General features: G+C 37.6%; 1 protein-coding gene across 1 annotated transcript in view; it reads left to right on the forward strand.

Annotated features, from left to right (window-relative positions):
• Positions 1 to 26415, forward strand: part of COL4A3 (collagen type IV alpha 3 chain) — a 135371-nt gene that overhangs the window by 87060 nt on the left and 21896 nt on the right. The window contains exons 19-36 of the mRNA XM_081260738.1: positions 1373 to 1457; positions 2563 to 2598; positions 4183 to 4347; positions 5406 to 5498; positions 5968 to 6063; positions 7915 to 7985; positions 8762 to 8944; positions 10728 to 10896; positions 13975 to 14067; positions 14688 to 14789; positions 15896 to 15993; positions 16746 to 16896; positions 17249 to 17362; positions 18398 to 18565; positions 19888 to 19977; positions 20318 to 20452; positions 24979 to 25077; positions 26195 to 26284. Of these exons, the coding sequence (XP_081116864.1) occupies positions 1373 to 1457; positions 2563 to 2598; positions 4183 to 4347; positions 5406 to 5498; positions 5968 to 6063; positions 7915 to 7985; positions 8762 to 8944; positions 10728 to 10896; positions 13975 to 14067; positions 14688 to 14789; positions 15896 to 15993; positions 16746 to 16896; positions 17249 to 17362; positions 18398 to 18565; positions 19888 to 19977; positions 20318 to 20452; positions 24979 to 25077; positions 26195 to 26284 (2038 nt within the window). The remainder of the gene's footprint in view (positions 1 to 1372; positions 1458 to 2562; positions 2599 to 4182; positions 4348 to 5405; positions 5499 to 5967; positions 6064 to 7914; positions 7986 to 8761; positions 8945 to 10727; positions 10897 to 13974; positions 14068 to 14687; positions 14790 to 15895; positions 15994 to 16745; positions 16897 to 17248; positions 17363 to 18397; positions 18566 to 19887; positions 19978 to 20317; positions 20453 to 24978; positions 25078 to 26194; positions 26285 to 26415) is intronic.

Raw genomic sequence — 26415 nt, forward strand, 5'->3', positions numbered from 1 at the left:
GCTTACAGCACTCCCCTCCCCAGCGCAGTCAAGGTTTTGATATCTGTCTGCTCCTGACTGCAGATAGGCCACATTCTATATATCTAGGACTTCAAAGCTTCAAGAGACACAGGCTCTGAGTTCTGGCATCTGTTCATCTCCTGCCTCAAAAGCCTGTGTCTCACATTTAGGGTGCTGAGCAGAGCTGCTATCTCTGATTGGGTATGTGGGGGTGGAACAGGTATTTTCTTGTTAGAAATGCCGTCAGATCCCCAAGCTAAGTAAGTTAGCTCAGTAACTGAAGATCGCTACAAAGGATGTTCACTTTTATACTAAAGGAAATGATTGAGATACAAGTAGTCCCTAAATACTTCTAAGGAGCTTCCAGGAAGATTAAATAGACTAATTCATGGAAGTACATAGCAATGTCCAACACCAAGCAAGTGCACACCTACATTATGTGTTTTACAGAGATTATTATATTATTATTATTATTATATTTTTGTGATTTTTGTACACATTTCTTACCCACAGGTTCTTGTTACCTTATTGTTACACAAGTCAACAAAGTAATTGGCTCAGGCAGCATATGAGAAACAAAACAGAGAGTTCTACATATACATACATATATTCCCCTCTTTTTTCCTTCAGAATAAATGAAAAATAAATTAATTCTATGCACAATCTACTTGCCATTGAACTTCAGAGGGATTCTTAGCATTCCCAGCTTACTGGTGTTTTGTTATGCTCAATCCTAACACAACTCTGTTTGCAGCTTCTACTAACGTCAAAAGAAGGTCTGTTTAGGGAATAAATGGTTAAGGAGAACAGCTGGAGTTCCACTGGACATGTAAAAAGTAATGTCCCTTGGTTCTTGCTGGTCAATGCTGTCCTGGAATTTAAAGAATCAATATACATATATTTGTGGATGTGTGGGTTTCACCATGCTTTGAAATAACATGAGTCCATCAGGACCAGCATTTTAAAGCAGTAAAATAGAAAAACAAAACCAAACAACAACAACAAAAAAAAACTACAACTCAGAGTTGATCCTATGTCATAGTGGTAAGTAACTATTTTGTAAAATTTAAATATCTATTCCTATACATGTGAATATGTATATGTATGTATATACATGGATCACATAATAAAATGTATTTCTAATTGAAAGCCCATGAAAAATTATGAAACCAAAAGAAGTCAAATTTTTCTTTAAAGTTGTCCACTTACCTGTGTATGACCACCAAACTCTGGCTAACATGTAAACATGTGAATTCACAAAATTAAGGAAAGTACATTTTAGCCCAAATGAAGAAGTTGAAGCAATTTTGCATTTGGTGAGCAATTCATAAATAGCTATCCTTTCTTTTTATTCACTTCCTTTTCCTTTAAGACAGAATATTATGATGCATACCAGGAAAAGGGAGATGAAGGAATCCCAGGCCCTCCAGGACCCAAAGGAGCACGTGGCCCACAGGGTGAGGATACATTTCTTCCTAAAACCTCTGCTTTGTTCTTTCTTTCATCCAAAGTAACAAATACCACACACTCATAGAGCTAGGATTTTGAGGGTAGGGACAGAAGAAAGAAAGCACCTAATTTTGACTAATGGTGGTATTTTTTTCTTTCAATTTTCTTTTTTTTTTTTTTGCATGAACACTTTGTAAATGGTATGCCATAGAAACTAATTAAATTATCTTTGTATAGCACAGCATGAAATTCAAGTTGTCAAGAAGACACTAACATGGCCAGACAACAAGAAGAGGGAGTGTAAGAAATCAGTAATCTCACTGTGACTGCAAAAGAGGAAAGAGCTGTAACTTGAGAAAATCCATAAAAGCAGGGGACTGACATCCTAGTTTCCTAGCTCTGCAAATAGACATCATGAACTTAAGGTTTGCATATATGCTATCACTTTTCATAGATCTGAAAGTTCTATGAAAAGTTCTCAGGCAGGTGCTCTTATCACTGGCTACATATTAGCATCCCTGGGAACTTCTAACTAATGACCTTGTCAAGGTCCCCCTCCCTGGGATTCTGATTTTATTTTCTGCAGGAGAGTCAGTCCTGAATACTGGTAGATTATAAAAACTCCCCTAATTATTCTAATGTACAGCCAGAAATGAGAACTACTTATCTAGGTAAATTATTGATATAAAGAAGATTTCAAAGGAGAATTTTACTTAGAAAAATAAAATGGCAGATAAATATACACATTATGGACAGCTAGAAGCAATCTGAGATAGAGGAAGAAACCAAACTGCAGATCCTCACAGATCCCAGTGATGTTTAGTTTTCTTACATCTGAACTCCCAACAAAGTACAAAACACACAGCAGGTTCTTAGCAAGTCTCTGCTGAATTATGTGAAAACAACCAGATGGCATCATTTACTTTTGAATTTTAGACACCTAAAAATAGTTATCTGGCTCCGGTTTGTCTAAATAAGTGATATTTCTAATATTTATCCATATGAGAGCAGGGAAGAAGTATGAAAAACTCTTTGTTACTATGATTATAGTATCACCCAAGATTTCAACTTTTACATCTTTATGAGTAATTAATTAATGTTTTGTCTTTCCAGGTCCCAGTGGTCCCCCTGGAGTTCCTGGAAGTACTGGTATGTCCTATTTCTTGGAATACAAACAGAAATGCTATTAAAAAAGAAAATTCATAGATCTCTTTTAAGTTTGCGTGATTTATGTAAACCAATGTTCTATTAATCAATCTAAATGTGTTTCTAGCTTCTTAATTTTTATCTTTGTGGTCCAGAGTAGAATAGAGAACAGAAGGTGATACAATTTGATACAGAAGTGCTCTTTTTTACTTCTCAGTGGTTTTAACCAAGTATAAGGGTCTCATTGTCAAGGAATTTTTTCAGTAACTTTCGGATATGAGCAGGGATCTTCAAACTCAGAAGAGGCACAGAAGCAGAAAACAATATTATTAAAATGAGTTTGGTTGAAAAATGACAGCTTTCATTATGTATCAGATTATACTTTTTCTGTAACATTTTTAATTTTAATCTGTTAGTTATTTGAGTGTTTCTCTTTCGGAAAAGAAAACTAAGATCAGGGATGGTTCTAAAAGGGCCCATCAATTATAATTATAATTGTACTGTATTGTTTTTAAAGAAACAAATCTGAGAAAAAGGAACAGGGACTTGATAAACCAGAGTAGTGGGTGCCCTGACATTGATTATATATTTTTCTATACAATGCTTTATATTAAACTGTTTTGTATTTAATTCATTTAATAATGAATTGAAATGAATCAGATTGCAGAATGAAATGCTTACTATAATATCACCATAGGAAACAGAGACATCGTGGGTAGATATGGGTGTACCTGTAATGTATCCCTGCCTGGAAAAGCATGCTTCAAACTATTAACAGTGGGTATATCTTGAAATTGGAATGGGCAAATGAATATTTTGGAAGCCTGGTCAAAGATCGAGGAAGATCCCTTTCTCTCTACCAGGACCCTGAGTAATGAACAGGCTCCTTTAAAAAGCCAGTGAGTGGGAAATTATAAAGCTCTGAAACTGACCTCAGAAGGATTTTTCTTTATGCTCATGTAATAAAGAATGACCAGATATGACCATCACTGTGTCCTCGGCCCTTAGGTAGTGACATTTCTCCTCCTAACAGCTCAACTCTTCGCAAGGCAAAGATTTGAGACTGTCCCCTCCTTACATGTTGATGTTTTAGGATTAGGGTGGGATTTGCACCAACTGGCTCAATTCCCTACCCTGAGCCTCTTTTATGCCAAGACAACAGGCAGGAATGAAATCCAATCACAACTTTCTTTCCTTTCGTTTGGGGCACTGAAAGTAGGTATTTCCTAGTCTCTAATTTAAAAAAAAAAAATCTACAAAATAGCACCAATGGAAGAAGTTCTCATGAGTACTTATAAATGAAAAGTTTGCAGTGTTTCCCAAACTCTGTTTCAGTCCTTGTAATAAATGACACATCTTATCTCCCTGGAATGGAGAGTTCTGTACTTTACCACACTGTAATCTAATTTAATAAAACCAAAGAAGATGGAAGTGAGGATATTCACCTTTTATTTTATATACTTTATATATCTCATAATTATGCAACTCTCGTAAATAAGAATATATCACTTTTTTTTCATTTGGAAAATAAATATATATTAACCAGGGAAAGTATTTAAAGTAAAACAACTGATAATTTTCTCCAAGGATCATCAAGTCCTGGCCTCAGAGGAGCCCCCGGGTGGCCTGGCTTGAAAGGAATCAAAGGGGAGCGAGGACCTCCAGGAAAGAACACCGTGGGCCTGCCTGGGTCCCCTGGCTGTCCTGGCTCACCAGGCCCTGCAGGGCCACCAGGACCTCCAGGACCTCCAGGTAAAGAGACACAGTGTCCATTGCCCCTGACAGCAGTTTGCAAATCGGGGGCAGTAAACTCCATACTGCTTGGCCATTAGTCCGTGGGAGTTTTTCCTGAGTGATCTTTGCAGTGGCGTTTCATTTTAGTAACCATCTGTGAAAGGAACTATGGGCGAATGATGACTTTTCAAGGTCTTCCCAGGAGGGAGCAGGGACAAGAGGGAGAAGCAGAGAAGGAGAACTGGTTATCACGGTGGCCTTGGCAAGGGTGTTTCCTTGCTCAGCCCTTAGAGTCTCTGCCAAGAGGCCTGTCTCAGGATAATCTGTCCCTGGGGAGGAAGAGGCAAGAATTTATCCACCAGCTCCTGTTTCCCATGGGTTGTAACTTGCCCCATGGGACAGGACAACCTGTTCCTGCCCACTGCCCCCATTACCAGGCTGGGTTTGCTGGGTTCTCAAGCATCCCATGCCTTGGCATCAGCAGGAAAGTTCAGAGCGGGAGTCCAGAGCTGTGCATCCTGGGTCTGAGACAAGGTGCTGCCAGGGGAAGTGGGTCAGAGGCCACAGAGCTGCAGCCCAAAGGGTTTGGAGTGCACAGAGATTCTGACAATAGCATCCTATCCCCCTGTTACCTGCTGAGCATTCTGTGTTGACTCATAGGTCCAATGGGTCCTCTTGAACATATAGCTCAATTTATATTTTAAAACACCTTTCCTGGCATGTTATGTGTTTCATATTCAACTCTCCTAAGAGACCTAAAAATCTTCTGTATATAAGGGATTTTAAAAAATTATTTGTTTTTAGAAGGGAGGAAGCATTTATTATTCATAGACAATGTGATTATTATAAACCTAGAAAATTTTTAAAAATCTGAAAAACTCTTAATATTAATAAGAGCATTCAGTTAAGTTTTGATTATTTTGAAAAAAATAAAATAAAAACTTCCCTTGAAGGTAAACTTTCAAAGACTCAGCTTCCTATACAAAGATGGGTAAAATGTATATGAAGTAATCCGTATATTAGAATATTTACTAGTTGGAAAAAATAAAAACGACTTTGATGTTGTCCTTTCATAGGTGACACCATTTTTCGCAAAGGTCCACCTGGCGATCGTGGCCTGCAAGGCCATCTAGGGCCTCCGGGAGTCCCAGGGGTCTATGGGCCCAAAGGTTGGTTCAGTTAATAGTGCTACTCTGTTAGAATGACAGCATTGTCACTAATTTCTTTCCCCCTGAGACAGCAGTGATCCCAAACAGCGCCAACCTGGGGTGGCTCCTTTTCCAAAAATATTAGCTAAAAATATTCCATTACCTGTCAATCAAGAATTCACTTGGCACTTAATTGTCGGGTATCACTAGAATGCGAGTTTTATCCTACATGAAAGAAGAGATTCCCTGAAATAGTTGATGTTTAGTACTAGATTTTTAGAATTTCCTCTCCCAGAAGAATTATACAGCTCAGAACAAAAATGTAAGAAGATAGAGTATGTGAACTTTTCTATTAATTGTACAAAGTACTAGATGATTTGGGGCTACCTGGAAAATGTTTAAATATAATTAATGTGTGGATGGTGCACATTCGTCCTTACTGTGAATCTAGGGTATGTTTACAGGTGATGCAAACCTGCTTTCATTTCAGGAGAACCAGGCCTCCTGTGCATAGAGTGCCCCTGTATTCCAGGGCCCCCTGGCCTCCCAGGATTGCCAGGGTTGGGTGGTGTCAAAGGAATCCCAGGTATGAACAATTTGCACACAAATTTGTGTTTGCTCAAGGACAGAAAGTAATCACACTGGGAAATTTAAAGAACTATGAGATTGCCAGATATGACAAACTTGGAGGGAGAGTTTCAGAAACATCTACTCTCTTAACCAGATTCATATAAAAGCTGGTATTTTCTCTTTTCCATTTTCATCACTGAACTTTATTGTGCTAGCCAGGAATTGTAACCAGATTCCTGCAGGGTCCAGCAGAAAACTTAAACCAGTGGAGCATCTGAACCAAACAAGCACACAAGACTTCTCTGTGCATTTTTTTCATGTTCCCACTTTTGACAAGAGTCATAGCCAAGTTTAAAAAAAATGTATATATAGCCATGTCCTCAGAGCAGGGGATGACACAGAATGGTTGCATGTCCCTATGGCCCAGTAGACATTTACATTGGCATAAGGTCTTTTGGGAGGCTGAGTATCAGTACAAAGAAAAAGACATCAGACTTGGGCACATGGCCAGAGAGGAGGACACATACCTGGGCAAGATCCTTTGTCACCTTCAAGTCCCACCCACTTCTTTATGAAGACCTCACTCAGCTACTTTGTGGTGACTGCCACTGCCCTGAATCTTGAGACAAGCCTAAGAGAGAAAGGTAGGGGGACTGTTCTTCATGCAGCTCCTATGTGGTGTCCGAGTCTCTGGGGTAACATTCTACTAGAACAAAAACTCCAAGGAAAGGAGGGAGAGGAATAAAGGAGAAAAAGATCAGAGACCTGTATTTCTCTACATTTCCCAGAGCTTCATCTCTGACCCAAGGTGCACAGGTGGACAAGTTGCATCATGGTACTTTCCTTAGTTTCTCTACATTTGGCATTTACAGGTATAATCAAAGAAGTTATGGGAAAGTAAAATGATTTGGATTACTATAGAAAATATGTATTCTGACTCAGTATCTTGCAAAATATGGAACTTGAATAAGCATTTGTTGACTAACTGGCCTGAGTCATCCAAAAGATCATTAAAAGGATAATTTTTACATTGATATTTAAACATCCACAGGAGGTATAAAATTGCACAGTAAAATGCAATTTGGCAAAAGACTCCAGAGATTCAGAAAATTTTGTGTCCACTTGGACTTGCAGTTACCCTTGTAAGCATTTATTATAAAGTACATATTTATATAAATTTGTAAAGTAAATATCAACATTGTTTACAATAGCTGTAAGTTGAAAAACAACCCAAATATCTAAAAACAGAAGCTAACTAAATAAATGAGGCTCACCCACATAGTAAGTTATTATCGCAGTCATCTAAAACGAAGCTCTAAACCTATACTTACTGACATATGTATAGTAAGTTTCCAAAATAGTGTATATATGAGTCTTATGCATTCATAGACATAAAAGTTTAAGAATAATATACATTAAAATGAAGTGTTATCTGATGATAGATTTGTGAGTAATATTTTTGTTTTGTTTGTTACCATTTTTACTGTTTTTGCAATGCTGGGGGTGGAACCCATGGTGAACCCATGGTCTTGCTAGGCAAGTGCTCTACCACTGAGCTACACCCCCAGCCCAATTTTTATTCTCTTCCTTCTGTATAATTTTCTTCAATGAGCATATCATTAGGAAAAATAAGTCCTTAAATTGTAAAGATGAGAATGTTAGGAAGCTAACATCTAAACATTCTTGCTTTTTATATTATCTCTTATTCTAGTCACCTACCCCCATTCTCTTATGGCTCTGTTCATTTTGTGATTGGAATTGTCTTTCTATCCTCATAAGGAAATGCAGTGTTTTCTTCATATAATGCAATCAATCTTCAGGGCATTCAGAGTTGGTGTTGCATTGCTGATTGTGGATTGCTTTACAGGAGGTCGAGGTGCTACTGGAGTGAAAGGAAGCCCCGGGTCCCCAGGAAGTGCTGGTCTTCCAGGATTTCCAGTAAGAGTTCATGATCATAAAGCTTTAGGTTTAGTTTGGAAAACTGGTTGCTCTGGAAACATGACTGCACTACCTACAGATTATTAATTTGTTTGGCAAAGTGTGGATGTTTAATTGATAGGCAAAGAATAGGTGCTCAACAGATACTCACTGATCAAATGAATAAAGAAATGAATACATGAGTGAATTAATGAATTTAGAAATAATTTTCAGTGGTATCAGAGAAAGGAAATTAATCATTGCCTGGGCTCAGGGTGGGAACAGGGATTAACCACAAGTGGATTTGAGAGCAACAGGAGTGATGGAAATATTTTAATATGAAGTTATAATTGTGGCATAATTCTATACATTTGCCAAAAATCATTGAATTGTACTGTTACAAAAGATACATGTTATGGTATATAAATTATAGCTCAACAAAGCCCGTTAAAAAAACTTGACATTCATTAACATTGTGAATCAGAAACTTAGACATGGATAAATATATTTAAGTCAACTTATTTAGAGATGTTAAAATTTATCAATAACTAAACATAATCTGAATTATGTTGATTGATGCTTCATATTGGATTATATTATTGTGTGTATTGTATTGAATTATACTAACTAAATTCTTTTCCAGTTTTGGAAGTTACAAGCAAACAAAAGTTTGAAATGATATTTATGGGCCAACGAAAATATGTGTTCCAAAAAAAATCCACATTTATTAAATCTGAAAAGTTCTTGTTGACATTCTTTCTAAGACTAACATAGGACAACTCTGTGTACTACCCTAGGGATTTCCAGGTGCTGAGGGAGATCCTGGACTTAAAGGAGGAAAAGGTGAAACATTTCCGCCCCAGGGGCCAGTGGGTGCCCCAGGGGATCCTGGGCTCAGAGGGCATCCAGGGAAAAAGGGCTTGGATGGAATTCCTGGAACTCCGGGAGCTAAAGGATTACCAGGACCTAGAGGAGAACCGGTTGGTGTTTGGCAACTTTTTTGGATTACCCCCTCGCCCATAGATGGAGTGCTGCTCCTTGGTACTGAGATAAGATGATTTCCTTCCATAAAATGGTTGGCTACTTAGCATGGCTCATCATTCTCACTTCAAATGGGACATCTTCAAATTACTAGTTATAACCCAAGCAAATATTTATAGTATTTTGACAAAGTAAGTAGGCAACTTTTAATTGAAATTCTACATTGATAATGACTCCGTCTCACATGAAAGTTACATTTTTACATCAAATGAATTTCTAGAGAAGTTCAGAAAATGACTAATAGGGAAAAGTTTTAGTAAATATTTGGGGGGCACTGTTTATTCTTTTAAGTAAAAATAAATGTATAAAAAATGTTCAGAGTATGGAAGTCAAAGGGATTGAATGTTTTGTCATTTAAAATATCTTAGCTTATGTAAATTTGACTTTTTGTGTAATAGAATTTTTCACAGGTTCATTAGGAAATAATCTACCAGATCTATTCTAAAATAACTTGGAGTGAAAGACTGAGCCCCTCACACAATGTATCTGTGAGAATTTTGCTCACACTAGTCTACAAAATACCAGTTTCTTCCAAGGTTAATCAGATTTATCCAATAAAATGGGTCCCACCTTGAACAGATTTGGGAAAATTTGGTAAGCACATTTAAAGATTCATTTACAGACCCTAGTTATCATTATGTAAATGTGACTCCTACATGTAGACATGGAAAATTGATTTCCTGGGAGCATCTAAGGTTTCCCAGCTCCTGCTTGAGCAAACCTCTGGGCTGTCCACTTGGCAATAGACAGGCTTGTAGAAGAACCAAGTCTGAGTTCTTTTGGTCTAGCATTACTAGAGTTCATAAAATGTCTCCATCGGCATCTCATTATTTTCCTTTTTTAGGTTTGGTAAAGATGCTCCAAAAAGTAAATGAGAAAAAGTCAAAGAGGTGATTTGTTGAGTCAGGTCATATGATTATAAAGAAAAAAAAAAAGGCAGGGTGTGGTGACACAGGCCTGTAATCCCAGTGAGTCAAGAGGCTGAGGCAGAAAGATTACAAAGGCAAGGCCAGCCTCAGCAATTCAGCAAGACCTTATCTCAAAAATTAAAAGGGCTGTGGGTATGGCTTTAGTGGTAGAGTGCCCCTGGGTTAAATCCTGGGTGCCAAAAATTTAAAAAGGAGAAAAACCACTTAGCCACCCAGTGATCTCCAACAGTGAAAGTACCTGTAAATTTATTTGGGCCCATAAAAGAAGTTCAACTTCTTTTAAGTATACAACTCATTTTTAAAGTTAGAGCGCATGAATTTATTTTAACACAAGGGTAGATATTTTATAAGAAAACTCAATACAGGTAGAATATCTCCTTTGTAATAAAAATACCTGTTGAAAACTATACAAATAAAGGCTTGCTGTACAGGTTTTAGTTTGGAAATGTACCAACAGCATGAAAGTGACCTCTAAAGCCATTTGAACATTTGAACTTAGTTTAAGTTAGCGATCATCTTATGGGACACATGTCATTGGAGATCATCTCAAGTGGGACTTAAGACAGTTTCAAGATGATACAATATTGCTGAATTTCAACATTGCATAAAACAACAGGAGCCCATGGGCTCTTATTTTTAATAACTGCCAACTGCTTTTTCATTCAAGGGCTTCTCAATGAAAGCCTAGCTGTATTGCTGGCCTAGCTGCTGTTCATATTTGGAGTGAGATTAACATGTATTTGGGAGATAATGGCATGAAGCACCACATGTAAACATGTTCTTATTGTCACAGGCCTTGAGTGGTAAGAAGGGGGACCAGGGTCCTCCAGGGGATCCTGGGTCCCCTGGGTCCCCTGGATCTGCAGGACCTGCTGGACCACCTGGCTATGGACCCCCAGGAGAGCCAGGTCCAAAGGGCACCCAAGGAATTCCTGGAGCCCCAGGACCACCTGGAGAAGCCGGTTGGTTAGTTTTCTTTCCAGTCCTGTTTTCCTATGGGGTGGGTTGATGGTTCCTAGGGCTAATTAAGTGCCTTCAAGACCAATGACCATATATAAACTCATTTCTAACAAAAAGAATATGTCAAATTAACAGCCACTGAGAAAGAATATATAGGGTATATCAGAGAAAATCCATTTTCCCTGTTACTGGGCATTCAGAGGATTGCATATATCTCTTCCTGATATAAGTGTATAGAGTAAAAAGATCCTAAGGGTGAGTGGAAGTCAATCACAATATACCAAGAGGAAGCAAAAAACAGAACTTGACTGTGAGAAACCTTACCAAGGCCTCAGCAGCCCAATAACATTGTTGCAAATTTGTTCTTTTGATCAATAACACAATACAAAGGTGTAAATAAAACTTTATAATACCTAAGACAAACGAGGAAAAGTTGTTGGAAAATAGTTTTAAAGACCAGGTAACATTTGGAATTCACAGGTACTGAACATAGCTCTGTATTCAGGAGAAACTAGGTTCTTAATGTTTATGGGTGGGAGTATGGTGGAAACGAGATCAAAGTGTTACAGAGAGTTTGAACCCATTTTGCCCCATCTCCTCAGATTTGGAGCACCTGTAAAAACAATTATGCTACTCAAAGTCACTTTGAAATAAGAATTATATTTGCAGAATTGAAAACTTGGGACAGAATGGGTTACACAAATAATGCCACCATGGTCATCTTTTACTTCTGAAATCACTTTAAAGGGTGACAGCCAATGAATCCAGGGTCTCCAAATCATTTCATAGTGTCCCTCATTAGTAAAAAATTTTGAGTGGACAATTTCATAGTTATTTATATGTATTATGAATTGAATGCAACATTTCTATCCAAACATATGTAAAGTTTATATGAATACATACACACACACACACACACACACACACACACACATATATAAAATATGTAAAGCGTATTTTATGATACATATATAATTCTTACTTTTGACCTTATCTTACTTTGGAAGCTATTGTTCTAATCCAGGGATTAGCAAACTATGATGGTCCATAGTCCAAATCTAGCCCACAGAATAATTTTGTATGGTTCATAAGCTAAGAATGGTTTTTACATTTTTAAATAATTGAAAAAATTCTAAGAATATTTTGTGATACATTTTAAAAAATTTAATTCAAATCACAGTGTTGATACAGCTCATTGGAACACAGCCACACTCACTCATTTATGTCCCCTCTCTGGTTACTCTCATGACACCATGGCTGAGTTGCATAGTTGTAACAAAGATCTGGACCACAAAAGCCTAAGTTATTTAATATTTTTACATAGAAAGTTTATTGACACATATTCTGATCCATCATTCAGCTCTCGTCTCAAGTTTCTGAAAATGAATCTTTAATGAAGAACTCATTATCATAAAATACATTATTATCAAATTTTTTCCCAGCATATACCATGAATCACTTTTTTTTTCTATAAACATATGACTATATAGGCCATGTCTAATCCCCAATGTGATGTAATATTGGCTACTGTGGTCATAATATTATCTTGAATCCTTATCTGTTAGTTGGTTATTATTTCCCTGTTGACAGATAAGGAACTTACCAGAGGTTAAGAAATACACCCAATAAAAGAACCAAATAGACGCTTTTCAAAAGAAGAACTACAAATGGCCAACAAATATATGAAAATATTCAGCATCTCTAGCACTTTGGGAAATGCAAATCAAAGCCACATCAAGATTTCATCTCACTCCAGTCAGAATGGCAGTTATCAAGGACACAAATAATAAGCATTGGCAAAGATCTAATAGAAAAGCACACTAATACATTGTTGGTAGGACTGTAAATTAGTGTAACCTCTTAGAAGGCAGTGTAGAGATTCCTCAAAAAACTAGGAATGGAACCATATGACTCAGCTATCCCACTCTTCAGTATAATTCAAAAGATTTAAAATCTTCCAAAAAATCTAAAATCGGCCTACTATAGGGATGCAACCACATTTATAGTAGCACAATTAACAATAGCCAAACTATGGAACCAACCTAGGTGCCCTTCAATAGATGAATAGATAAAGAAAATGTAGAATACATATACAATGGAGTATTACTCAGCTATAAAAAAGAATAAAATTATGTCATTTGCTAGTAAATGGATAGAACTGGAAATTATAATGCTCCGTGAAATAAGTCAGACCCCAAAAGTCAAAGGACAATTTTTTTCTCTGATATGCATAAGCTATTCTAAAATAATATGGGGAAAAGGGAGAAAAGAAATGGGGGTAGGGGGTGGAAACTTCATCAAAAGAAAGATAGGGAGAATACAAGAAGGGTATTGTGGGAGAGGGAGGAAGGATAAGTTAAGGGAAAAACAGTGAAATGAACCTGAACTAATTTCCAATGTACATATATAAATATAATACAGTGAAACTCACCATTATGTATATGCACAAGACACTAATTTTTTTTAAAAAATGCAAATAAATAGATGAGTAGAACAGAGGAAGGGGAACAGGGTGAGGAGAGGATAAGGGGAAATGAATTGGAGCAAATTATATCTCATCCATTTATTAGTATGTCAAAATGAATCCTAATGTTATGTATAAGAATTATGAACCAATAAAAGAAAAATTTTTAAAATGTGCTCAAGCTCACAGGTCATATAAATAGCAATGTCAAGCTTCAAGTCCAGACCAGTGTGTTGGGCCACACTTACTGTTTTGCTCAATATACTTTACTGCCTTCCCATGGAAACTGGTCACCAATAGATCAATATCCTATCAGTATTCATCAGCTTAATTCCATATTATTAATTTTACAGAAAGGATTCTCATTCAATAGATCAGACTGTTGAGCAATTAATTGAAACAAGCTTTAGATGGTAGCAGAAGTTCATCAGCATTTGTTGATTGAGTAGGAAATTTTTAATGAATGGTCAACCCTAAGCTAGTTTTGATATTGTAGAAGCAGATATATTTTTTATTTTCCTTGGGAAAATGGTTATAACTCTTATAATTATATTTTTCCCCAACATCCAAGAAGAACTTCAATATGAACCCCAATCTTACCACAAATTTTCTTAAGGTCCTAAGGGAGAATCCACTGTTTCAACACCAGTCCCAGGCCTCCCAGGACCCCCAGGGTGCCCTGGCCATGCTGGTCCCCCAGGTCCACCTGGTGAGTATCCCTTTTGCCAGTTCTGTTGCATGACATCAGATAATACCCTTCCTCTCCTGGAAAAAAAAAAATAGTTTCCTGTTATAAGAAAAAAAAATATATTCATTGGTTCCAAAAGGGAGCACAAGCCAGACCTGTGAGATGAGCAAGCAAGGAGGGGATTCTCTATTGCCCTTTGGGATTATCAAATTATCCCTCCTGGTGCTTCTAACATAAAAGTTCCAAAGCATACTAGCATAATCACTTACAAGGAATCTGAGAGCAAATAATCTTTGTGAATTTTTGGTGATTCAGTTAGGAATGTTTGCCCATAGTTAATCCGGGTATTTCCCATAGCAACTTTTCTCTGATAATGTGTTCTAAAACTTTATTTTTATGCATAAAGGGAGACATATAGTTCAAGATATCTAGAATGCTTTTTTAAGGAACTAAGTTTTATTTTTAAAATTCTGTGCATCTCCTAATAATTAGTCCTCTGGGTAGGGTGAGTAGAAAGAATATACAGTTGGGCTTATGTTAAAATTATTTCTTAATTTCCAAAATGGGTTAGGATGACACAGAGAACTTAGGCATTTTCTTTTGAAACAAATGAAGAAAAGTTGCTGGTGTGTGTCTTTAAGGTATCCCAGGATCCATGGGGAAATGTAATCCTGGTCTTCCTGGACCTGATGGTGAACCAGGAATTCCAGGAACTGGATTTCCTGGACCTCCCGGACCTAAGGGTAAATAAATTAAAAACTAAAATTCAAGGTTCATTGTGGTTATTTACAAGTTTTAAGTATATATAATAAATACTGTAGGAAATACCTATAACCTCGAAAAATGACACTGAGTCTGTTAAAAATCTCACAGTAATGTTAGGTGAAAAAGCAGAATTCACACTGATTTATGCAGTCTCATCTCAATCATGTTTTTTTTTTTAATGCATAGGAAAAAAACTGGAAAAAAATTCATCAAAATAATATCAATTCTTCTCAATCGTGAAATTATAAGGTTTTTTCTGCACTTTCTACATTTATGTATTACCTTACATATTTTTAAAATAAAGAATGAATTATTAAATCACAAGTAAAGCTGGGAGTATAGCTCTGTGGTAGAGTATGTGCTTACCACTTGTAAAGCCCTGAATTTAATCCCACGCACACACCCCTGAAAAATATCACAAATGGCTGATTTTCCTATGCTCTCCAAAATAAATTAAGAAGTTATTTTACTTTAAGGAAAGATGATATTTCCCATGAAAGTTGAAAAAACTCCCCAAAATCCAGAAGCTGAAGTTGGGAATGATGTAACATACCTGTAATCCCAGGTACTTGAGAGGCTGAGGTAGGGGGATTACAAATTCCTGGCCAGCCTCATCAGTTTAATGAGACCCTGTCTCAAAACAAACTAAAAAGGGCTGGGGATGCAGCTCAGTGATAGAGCTCCCCTGGATTCAATCCCTAGTACCAGACTAAAAAAAAGAAAAAAGAATTCGGATGCTGAGAGATGGACTGATAACTTTGAGGCTTCTGCGGAAGTCCTGTCCAGGACACATATGTGTTGTATAGCACTCCAAGCTTTATGACAATTACATGTTTGTTTCAGTATTATTTAAAATGTTGGTCAAAATATAATCCAATTTTTTTCATTGCTAGTTTACCCATTGGTTTTATTATCATTCCAACTTTCATAAAAACACCTATAGCTGGCTGCCTCAGAAAAGTATTATACAAAATAAGAGAGATATTGCTCAGATTCTTTCAATAAGACTAATCTCCAGTGTTTGTTTGTTTGTTTATTTATTTATTTATTTATTTATTTATTGTTGTTGTTGTTATTGTTGTAGGAGATCCAGGTTTTCCCGGAACAAAAGGATTACCAGGTTGTCCTGGGAAAATGGGAGAGCCCGGGTTACCTGGACAGCCAGGCTTCCCAGGAGCCAAGGTTTGCAGGAATTTACACTCAGACTGACCTGGAGGAGAAGGGGGAAAACCATAATTGCCCAGTAGGGATGCCCCCCGTTAGCCAGGAGGCTCTGGATGTAGAAATTATCAGTATATTGTGGATGATGAAGATATCAAATATTTTAAGTGTCTCTGGACCATCTTTCCTTAGAAGGTATTTGAACTGGGTACAATGCCACATGCCTGTAACCCCAGCAGCTTGAGAGGCTGAGGCAGGAGGATCACAAGTTCAAAGCCAGGCCTTTACTTTGTGAGGCACTAAACAACCCAGTGAGACCCTGTCTCTAAATAAAATATAAAAAAGTGCTGGGGATGTGGCTCAGTGCTTAAGTACCCCTGGATTCAACCGCGGTATGAAAAAAAAAAAAAGGTATTTGAAGGAAGGTTGCCTCTGTTTCTTCCTTGATGTCTTCATGAACATTGAAAGTAAATAAAATGGGAGAACCCTAGAAAAAAGTGTGGGTAGCTATGAGAAAATTTAGCAAAAGTGGAGCTATCCAACTCAGTCCTCTTAAAGAATAGAGGCTACACATATCCTGAAGCATAATTTTACAGCAAAGTCAGCAGCTAGAGTGGAAAAGGGAGAATTGATTGGACAGCGGTGGCTGTGCAAACAGACATGGAGCCTCCCCAACAGGGTTATTTTCAAGTGAACAGCCTCAGAGACTAGCCTGTAGCAATGAGGATTTGGAAGCATTATGCAGCAAAACTAACATAATTTCTGTGCTATAGGGAGAACCAGCACTAGCCAGGCCTGGAGAACCAGGAAAACCAGGTTTTCCGGGAGAAAGAGGCAATTCTGGGGAAAATGGAGAAATTGGACTCCCTGGACTTCCAGGTCTCCCTGGAATTCCAGGAAAAGAAGGGCTTGATGGACCACGAGGTACAATAGCAAGTGTGATTACTTTTCTCCACTGTGAGCTCGACTAAAATGCAGCCAGCTGAATGTGTAGGTGCTTTAGCAATGAAGACTCCTTCTCAAAATAACTTCTAGTTCAATGAAAAGAATCTAGGAGGCCTAATTATTTTCCCATTCAACATGGCTGCCCTGCCTTTCTTCCTCCTTTTCTTCCGCCTCCCTTTCTTCTCTTCTCTTTTACGAGTCTCCTCTATAAAAGGCACACTAAAGTACTAAATATAGGCTGAAAGGGGGAGGGGGTTATAGAAGAATGACTGGAGTAGCAACCTGGACCTTGAGTTCTCGCAATTGAATTTCCCCCTGGATTCTTTTTCAGGAGATCCAGGGCAGCCTGGGCCACCTGGAGATAAAGGACCTCCAGGAAGGTGCCTAGAGGGCCCCAGAGGAGCCCAAGGACTTCCAGGCTTAAATGGATTGCAAGGGCAACCAGGTAGGAGGAAGACCTCCAAACCAGGATGGAGGCAGGCGGTGACAGGGACCACTGGCTCTGCTCTTAGCTGTTTAACGTGGGAATTGTCCAGCAACAAATCCTGGCTGCTGTTCAATGAGAAATGCTATTTTAGAAACATAAACTTTACTGTTATAGGTTTGTTGCACATAGCAGTGTACACCACCAATAGAAGAAGAGACCTGAATTTAATACAGCTAGTTAATTTGTATCTTTTATGTAAGAAAATATGAATACCAAAGATAGATAAATAGGTAGCTAGATAGATAATTTGCATATGTATCTACATAATACACTCTCAGGCAGCATTTTAGTTTTGATACTTCCATAAGTATATTCAAGTGGTGAATTTCTGTTTGTTGAAATAGAGAAAATTATGCAAAGATTCTAGTTTAACAAGCTGTAAGCTAAAATATGTAGTTGATTGTTTTACAAGCAACATAAAAGAAAGGGCATGCAAATAAATCTTAATGGTGCAGGCTATTTGTTCCAGATAATATGGAAAACTTTCTCCATTTTTTAGCTCCTCTCATCCAAATCTGGTGACTGTCTCTGGGAAAAATTCTTTAGAACTCAGTTAACGTCTATGGGCTGGTGTACTGCTCATACATTCATATAAATAAGGTATTGGCCAAGACCTTAATTGTTAGAGTGGCACTGTTTCCATTGACAGCATCCAGTGACTCTCCTCCTCATGAGAGGCTCTATATGTCTTGTGTAAGTGTAAAATGGAGCCACATTCAGACAGCGTAGTACCTGAATGTGCCACTGGACTAGGAGATAGATGTAAATATTATACTTCTATTTCTGGATGAATTATTGAAACAGAAGATGTTAGAGCCAGAGTGAAATCTTAGAAATTTTATCTTGCAAAAGGGAGACATCACACACACACACAAGTGTGCAGTTTACCTAGAATCATAGGTAAATATCTGCAGCCACAAAATATTTCTAAGTTTTACGGGGAAAGCATGTTTGCTAACTCACCCATGCGTGTGTGCATTTATTTATGTATAGGCAGAAGAGGTGTGACAGGGCCAAAAGGGGACCCAGGAATTCCAGGCTTGGATAGGTCAGGATTCCCTGGAGAACCTGGACCACCAGGAAAGCCAGGTCATCGAGGTGAGATGGGACCACCTGGTCACAAAGGATATCCAGGAACTCCAGGATTTTCAGGACCACCAGGTATTGTGTAGTGTGTGTGTGTGTTTGCACACATGCACGAACTTTTGGTTTTCTTCTTACATCTTCCTTCACATTTTCCCCTTAATGTGGTTCTGTAAACTGGCATAGGCTTGTGACTCTATGCTTTTCTTTCAGTTAGTGAAAGTCACTTATTCTGAATGATTTTTAAGGTCCAGGAGCAGGGAATTGATAGTAGTAGGATAATCACATTTCTTAATTGCCCAGGATCTGGCTATTTTTGCTCTGTAATTCATTTAATATATCACTATAATATACTTATTAGTATTTTTTAAAGATTTTTACATTTATATTTACTTGGGAGATTGGTGTCTGTTGTTTTCTTTTTTTGCAATGCTTCGGTCTGGTTTTGGTATCAGGTCAATGTTGGCCTTATAGAACTAGCCAGGAAGTGTTTCACCCTCTTGTATTTTCTGGAAGACTTTGTGAAGAATTGGTATTCTGGAAGACTTTGTGAAGAATTGCTATTCCTTAAACATTTGGTGGAATTCATGAGAAAAGGCATTTGGGTCTGGACTTTGCTTTGTAGAAAGCTTTATATTAGCCATTAAGTCTTGTTTATTATGAGTCTACTTGAACGTTCTATTTCTTCTTGAGACAGTTTTAGTAATCTGTATTTCTCTAGGAATTTGTCCATTTTATCTAAGTTACTTAATTTGTTGCCATAGAGTTATAATATTTCTTTATTAACCTTTTTATTTCATGGCAACTTTTATAGTTCATATATTTGGGAAGAATGGTCTGTTTCCACATGGCATAAGGACTTCATTGATCTTCCCTCCAGAAGGAAGCCCAGGATATTAACTTAAGCACACCATTTACTGACCCATCTTCTAGACAAGTAAATGATTGTTTTTACCTCATCCAAGTAGAAGTCATCGGTAGCAAATTACATTTATAGTTGAAAACAGACTATATTCAAGTTTTAGAGCGTTCCATCCTTCTATCTCCTAACCAATAGCTTTCTATTATATCCCTTTATTTCATGTTTTTCCATAATACTTGTATCTAGGTAAACTTAGTTTTTCAATGTGCTTATCATTGCTTCCTACTTTGAGAGGGAGAATTTATGAGCTGATGTATCTTCAGTGCTGGCACGTGAAAGTAGCCCAATAATATGAATAGAAGAATCATTGGTCAATTAAGTTATTATCCTGGACTCCTATCTGGAGGGGAGATCAGTGAAGTCCCTGCTATTCCTTCAAATCCCAATATCTGTTTCTAAGTATGATTTATTTTGCAGAATACTTTGTTTTTCCCATTCTCTACAACATGTGCAGCCTTGTGTCAATTTGCTTCCACAGGTGGAAGGGGCATGGTTGGGTTGATGGGCCATCCTGGAGCCACTGGCCCTCCTGGGCCTCCTGGGAACCCAGGCATGCAGGGGCAGAAGGGTGAGTGTCCAGATCTCAGGAGGTATGGGCCGCATTCATTTATTCAGCAACAAAATAAACTACACTTCATTCTTTCGGGAGAAAATAGTTAAGAGAAAAATATGTCTGACCTTCCTGGTTTCTGTGTTCCTTTTTCCCATTTGAATGGAACCCTGTTTTTTCCCTGCAGGCTTATACCTTATACCACTCCCCTTATGTGGCTTCCAGTTTGGGGGAAGTTTTGAATTCTCAGCTCTGTTAATCTTTTTTCATTCTCTTTTATTGCAAGTCCTGTTAACTTTGAATCCCTGTGAATTACTTGAAGAATGAAGGATTTGATGTTGTTACTCCTGTCTGTTAGGTAGCCTTGGAATTCCAGGAATAAAGGGTGAGAGAGGACCCCCAGGAGCCAGAGGGGAGCAAGGAGATAAAGGAAATCCAGGTCCTTCTCAAGTAGTCCATTTAAAGGGAGACAAAGGAGAACCCGGGCCCAAAGGTAAGGAATTTTCTACATTTAGAATCAGAACATTAGAGTTGATGGTGGGACTAAAACACCAAGCAGGCAAATCCCTGTAGTTGACAATTGAGGATAATGAGGGTACTTAGGTTCTTTTTCTTTCTTTTATTTGGGGGTGGGGGTGGTGTGTATTATTGGGGATTGAACATAGGGGTTTTAACCACTGAGTCCTTTTTTATATTTTGTTTTGAGATAGCATCTCACCAAGCTACTTAAGGCCTCACCAAGTTACTGAGACTTGCTTTGAACTTGTGATCCTCCTGCCTTAGCCTCCAGAACCACTGGGATTATAGGCATGTGGCACCACTCCCAGCTCAGGATAGATTTTTCTGACTGCATCTAAAACCTTCTTCTCATGCTTAGAATTCCCTAGAGAATAATACTAAGAAGAAAGTACCCTATGAAAAATTAACCCTTTAGAAATACTGTTAATTGTAAGGTATGACTATTAGGCTAGAATTTAAGTCTGTTCAAATTATTTCAAGTTATTTGAATGCCTCTCATGGAAGTTTTTGTCATGTGATTAATACAAGCAATATAAAACCAAATTTTAAAGAGGCCTCCCTTGCAATCCCCTTGGCTAATGCCCCCCCCCCCAACTGATGCATCTTAATGACACAGCATGGGGGGTTTCTGCATGGCTCTTAACCAAATACAATCCCAGCTTTAGAAAAACACAGAACTGCTGGGTAAAATGTTACCTTTGCAGTTCAAACTTTCATAGCAATGAAGGAATGAGACAAAATGTGTTTGCAGTTGCACAGCATGTCATGCTTTGAGAAATTTATAATGAATTTTGAGAAGTAAGATCACATTCAACAAATATTTATATGCTTGGCAAATGTAGTCCAAGAGATTTGCTTTTAAAATTCTGCACAAGGTGCTGCAGACCATGCTAGAAAGACTGAACAATTCATTCCAGAGTTAGGGAAGACTTCCTGAAAGTGACATCTGACAAGCTCTTAAGAATGATTGAAAAAAGAGAGAGAGAGAGAGTGATTGAATTCAACTTATTTGCCAACTGAAAAAATAATCATTGGGAAAAATCTTATCAAAAGTTTTTGGATTTTTGTACCCAGCAGTGCTTAACCATTGAACTATATCCCTAGCTCTTTTTAGTCTTATTTTGAGACAAGGTCTCGCTAAATTTCTTAGAGCCTCACTAATTTGCTGAGGCTGGCCTTGGACTTGCTCTCCTTTTGCCTCAGCCTCAGGAGTCACTGGGATTACAGGTGTGCACCATCACACCCTGCAGAAGTTGGTTTTTGCCTTTTTTTAATTTATTTATTTATTTATTTATTTATTGCAAAAAGGAAAGCTAGAAATAAAAGCCTTTTGTGTAATTCCCATTCAATCTGCTGCTGGAGAGATCTTTTACTTCTAGAGCAAACAAAAGATTGTATGCTATTTTTAGCAATGGAATAGAAGGTAAGATGAGTTTCATAAGACTGTGCTAGGTCTGGCTTAATCAAGATGTAAAATAAAGAAAAAAATACCAGCACAAATTTCCAGTCCTCACTAACTATCTGTATAGACACCACTTTACTATTCTACATTGTTTCGAGAGTGTTAGAAACATTTTTGGAAAAAAAATATGAATAGCATATCTGTGTCTACATAAACCAAAATTTGGTACTCACAGCCTAAATGTGCAATAAATACTAATTTACGCTAAAATATTCCTTTTGTAAAATATAGAGGAATACATGCTATTTCTGTGCTTCTAACAAAATTCTACAATTTACTCACACAAATTACAGTATGTGTCAAAGCTCTGAGTGTTTTGAATGAATAATAAGGAGCACAGATTGAACAACAAAAATGAAACAAATGATCTGGGCCTCTCTAAGTCTAAGTGTGATCTATTTATAAAAATTTGAATTTCTGACACAAAGGCATCCACTGCAGATGTGGAAGAGATATCAAGGTCACAAATGAGCTGTTGTAGTCTTCTCCTGGAGGAGTCTGCATGGGAAACTTCGGCACATGTATGAAAGATAATAAATAATACAATAATGCAAATTAGTACTCTTCTGTTGTTTAACAAAGACCTATGTAGCAAGCACTATTCTAAATTTTTCAAATATTGACTCACTCTCACAACAACCCTAGAAGGAAATACTATAATTGCCATCATCCCATTTTTCAGATTCGAAGTAGGTCAAGTTACTTGCTAATGCCACTCTGACAGGAAGTAGCAGCGATGGGCCTCATGCTGATGTGACTGGTTGGAAAGGCCATACTTGGCCATACTTGAGCCTGGCACTGGGTACCCTCACAGGGAACCCTGTGATTGTTGAAAGAAGCAGAAAACACTGCAACTAGATTAGTCAGATAAACCTCTATGAGAGGGTATTTAAATTGTGAGTGGAATTCAGATGAGCTTATGAGTTTGTGCTTGTATAATTATGTTAAAATGAACCCCAATATTATGTATAACTATAATGCACTAGCAAAAAGAGGAAGAAGAAAAAGAAGAGGAGGAGGAGTGTGAGGAAGAAGGAGAAAGAGAAAAAGAAAGAAAAAAAAGGAAGGAAGGAAGGAAGGAAGGAAGGAAGAAAAGAAGGAAGAAAAAAAGGAAGGAAGGAAAGAGAAGAGGAAATCTTTCCAAGGTTCTTCTGGCTTTAAGAATTGACTTGAGGACTGGGGTTGTGGCTTAGCGGTAGAGCGCTCACCTAGCATATGCGAGACCCTGGGTTTGATCCTCAGCACCACATAAAAATAAATAAATAAATAAATGTTTAAAAAAAATCGACTTGAGCCTGGCACGTTTGTGCATACCTATAATCCCAGATACTTGTGAGACTGAAGCAGGATAGATGTTTCAGACCAGCCTGGGCAACTTAGTGAGACATTGCCTCAAAAAAAAAAAAAAAAAAAAAAAAAAGGAAAGAAAAAGGCTGGGGGAGGGAGGAGAGAGAAGGTATAGTTAGATGGCTCAGTGGTAGGGCAACCTTAGGTTCAAGTTTTGATCCCTAGTACTGAAAAAAAAAGTGGGGGGATTCAAACTCTTTAGACCGGCATACAAGTATTTTGACCATTTGCCCTTTGCCTATCTCTCCAGCCACATGACATTTACGTGCTCAAGAATTATTTTTCAACAATTAAAAAAATTTTAATGTCTATAGAGTAAGCATTTTTTAATGTCCTGAATACACAGAGGTGACCAAAGCCAACTTGGTCTTCTATCATGGAGACACTTATTGTTTAGTGGGGAATTGCATAGAAGGGTCTGTAAATATCTGTACAAGCTAAGTAGCAAATATCTGAGGCTTTGTGGACCACATACAGTCCCTGTTGTATACTCATCTTTGATTTTGCTTATGTTTATTGTTTTGTTTTTATATCCCTTTAACAATGTGAAAACCATCCATAGCTCTCAAGTCTCATAAAATCAAGCCAGATTTGGCCTGCGGGCTGAAGGAAATGAACACACTAAACAATATGTATTCATAGATTGTGATGAATAACACAAGTGGAAAAAATAAAGGTGCAAAACAAAACAATCTACCCCCTGCCACTTACCACTCCTCTGCACATGCTGTGTTCTTGCCTGGGAATCCTGTCTCATTCTGAGCTTTCTCCACCCAATTAGCTCTTATTCCAACTTCAAGATTGAATTAAAAAGCAGTCCTTCTTCCAGAAATTCTTCTCTGTGGCATTTAGTGCCCAACTCTATTTCAGAACTTATCTCACTGGTGGTAATTTCTTGTTTAGCTGGCCATCTTCCCAACTACACACAAAAAACTTGGGAAAGGGAGCCTAATTTATTTTTATTTCTAGTGTTCATCACAAGACCTGTCTATTACTTACATGCTTAATCCATATGTGAATGAATAAATAAGTTCATAAGCAGGCCAACAGCCAAGGGAAGAAAATTTGCTTGAGAAAAAGTACAAAGCCAAATCATGCAGACTAACTGCCCCATCCAGTGAGGCAAGTTCAAAATGTACTCTGTACGTAATAAAAGAGATTCAATGAGTGTTAATGGGCAGGAGCATTATATGATCAAACCTGTAATCTCAGGAAGAGTAGAATAGTATCCTGGAAAGTTCATGAGTATAGAACTGGGTTCAAACTCCTATGTTGTCACTGATTGACAACTCTGATTTCAGGTAGGGCTTTTGACTTACCTAATACTTACAAAAATAATCTTAAGAATGTTTTGAGAGTAAAATTGTTTATATAAGAATTGTGTGGTAGATAATGTTCTGCTTTACTATAAAAAAATGAAGAGAGAGTTAAGCAAGCATTTTAAATATTTAAATATTATGATTATTGTTAGTGCACACTGAGAACTAGCACCTGCCAGTCACTGTGCTGGTGCTATATATACATTATCTCATTTAATTCTCTTCTAAAAAGGACGCAGACCCTCATGTGTTCATGCTCTTAATCAACATGCCAGGCTATAGTAGAATAATATCCCAGCAGCTTAAACCAGGATGTGGATGAGTCTGATAAAATTCTAACCAGTTCTTTTGATATCTGGTTTTTAACTTTAGGGTTTGCAGGATATCCAGGTGAGAAAGGAAACAGAGGTATTCCAGGGTTTCCAGGTTTAAAAGGCCATGAAGGACCACCTGGACCACCGGGACCACCAGGTATTACTGATGCTCCAATAGAAATATCATGTTTCAAATTTTCCTAGCTCTACATATAATAAAATTTGCTTCTATAATTACTGGGTAGAAGATGAAGCCTGCTTCAATAGTGTTCCAGCAGAAATTTGCTTCTAGATTAGACCAAAAGGAATTATTTTATAGTTGGCATATGTTAACTAAAAAAATATTAAACTATACATAGTTTCATTTTCTACTCAAAATTTTATTTTGAAATGGCTGATCTGTATTATAAATGAGAATTTTTCATATTATCTTATATCAAAGATGAAAATTATTGCTCTAGAGGTTTTCAGATTTGCCCTCTCTTTTTAATTGAGTTTGCAAAGTTGTGTTTCTTGTTTCATTTTGTTCTTTGTCGGTGTGATTTTGGAGATTGACCCCAGGGGCACTTTACAACTAAGCTACATTCCAAGCCCTTTCTGCTTTTTATTTTCAGACAGGGTCTTGCTAAGTTGCCCAGGCTAGCCTCAAACTCTTGCCTGAATTAAAGATGTGTGCCATTATGACTAGCTGCAAAGTAATTTTTTAAACTATTAAAGTGGTCCTTCATTCTCCAACCACTCCAGTAACAAAATGTTACAGGCAACAAAACTTCAATATGCAATTAGAAATACCCTTTTCTGCTGGTGTTGGTTCCAGAATGACTTTGATGTTTGAAATCTGGACCTGCTGATGAGAATGTCACTTTCTCTAATTTCACATGTTTTGACTCCCCTGGCCTTCATCAGAAAGCTAAATAAGAAGCCGGGTGTGGTAGCACATGCCTATAATTATAGCAGCTCAGGAGGCTGAGGCAGGAGGATCATTAGTTCAAAGCCAGCCTCAGCAATTTATCAAGGCCCTAAGCAAATCAGTGAGACTCTGTCTCTAAAATTTTAAAAAAGGGGGGGTGAGGATGTGGATTAGTGGTTAAGAGCCCCTAAGTTCCATCCCCAATACAAGAGAAAAAAAAATTTAAAAAGAAAGCTAAACAAGAACTTATACCAGCTGGACCTACTATTCTGGATTTTTTACTCATGCAAGTAGCAGATATTTATTGAGTACCTACTATGCCCAGGAACTATGCAGGGCATATTACTCTTCCTTTGTTCTTAAGGCCCTCGGGGAGATCCAGGAAGCCCTGGGAATCCTGGAGATCCAGGACCACGTGGTGCACCAGGAAGCATGGGGAACATGGGTGTGCCAGGTAATACATAAGTTCCTTGAGCTGACAACAGGTCACACTTCTAGATTTTATATGCTACATATTGTTCTACTTTTCCACTTAGAAGAATGCTCATATAAAATAAGTAGATTTTCTTCTAGACACAAGTATTG

This window comes from Spermophilus citellus (genome assembly GCF_964194105.1).
Source record: "Spermophilus citellus genome assembly, chromosome: 11".
NCBI classification, from domain to species: Eukaryota; Metazoa; Chordata; class Mammalia; order Rodentia; family Sciuridae; genus Spermophilus; species Spermophilus citellus.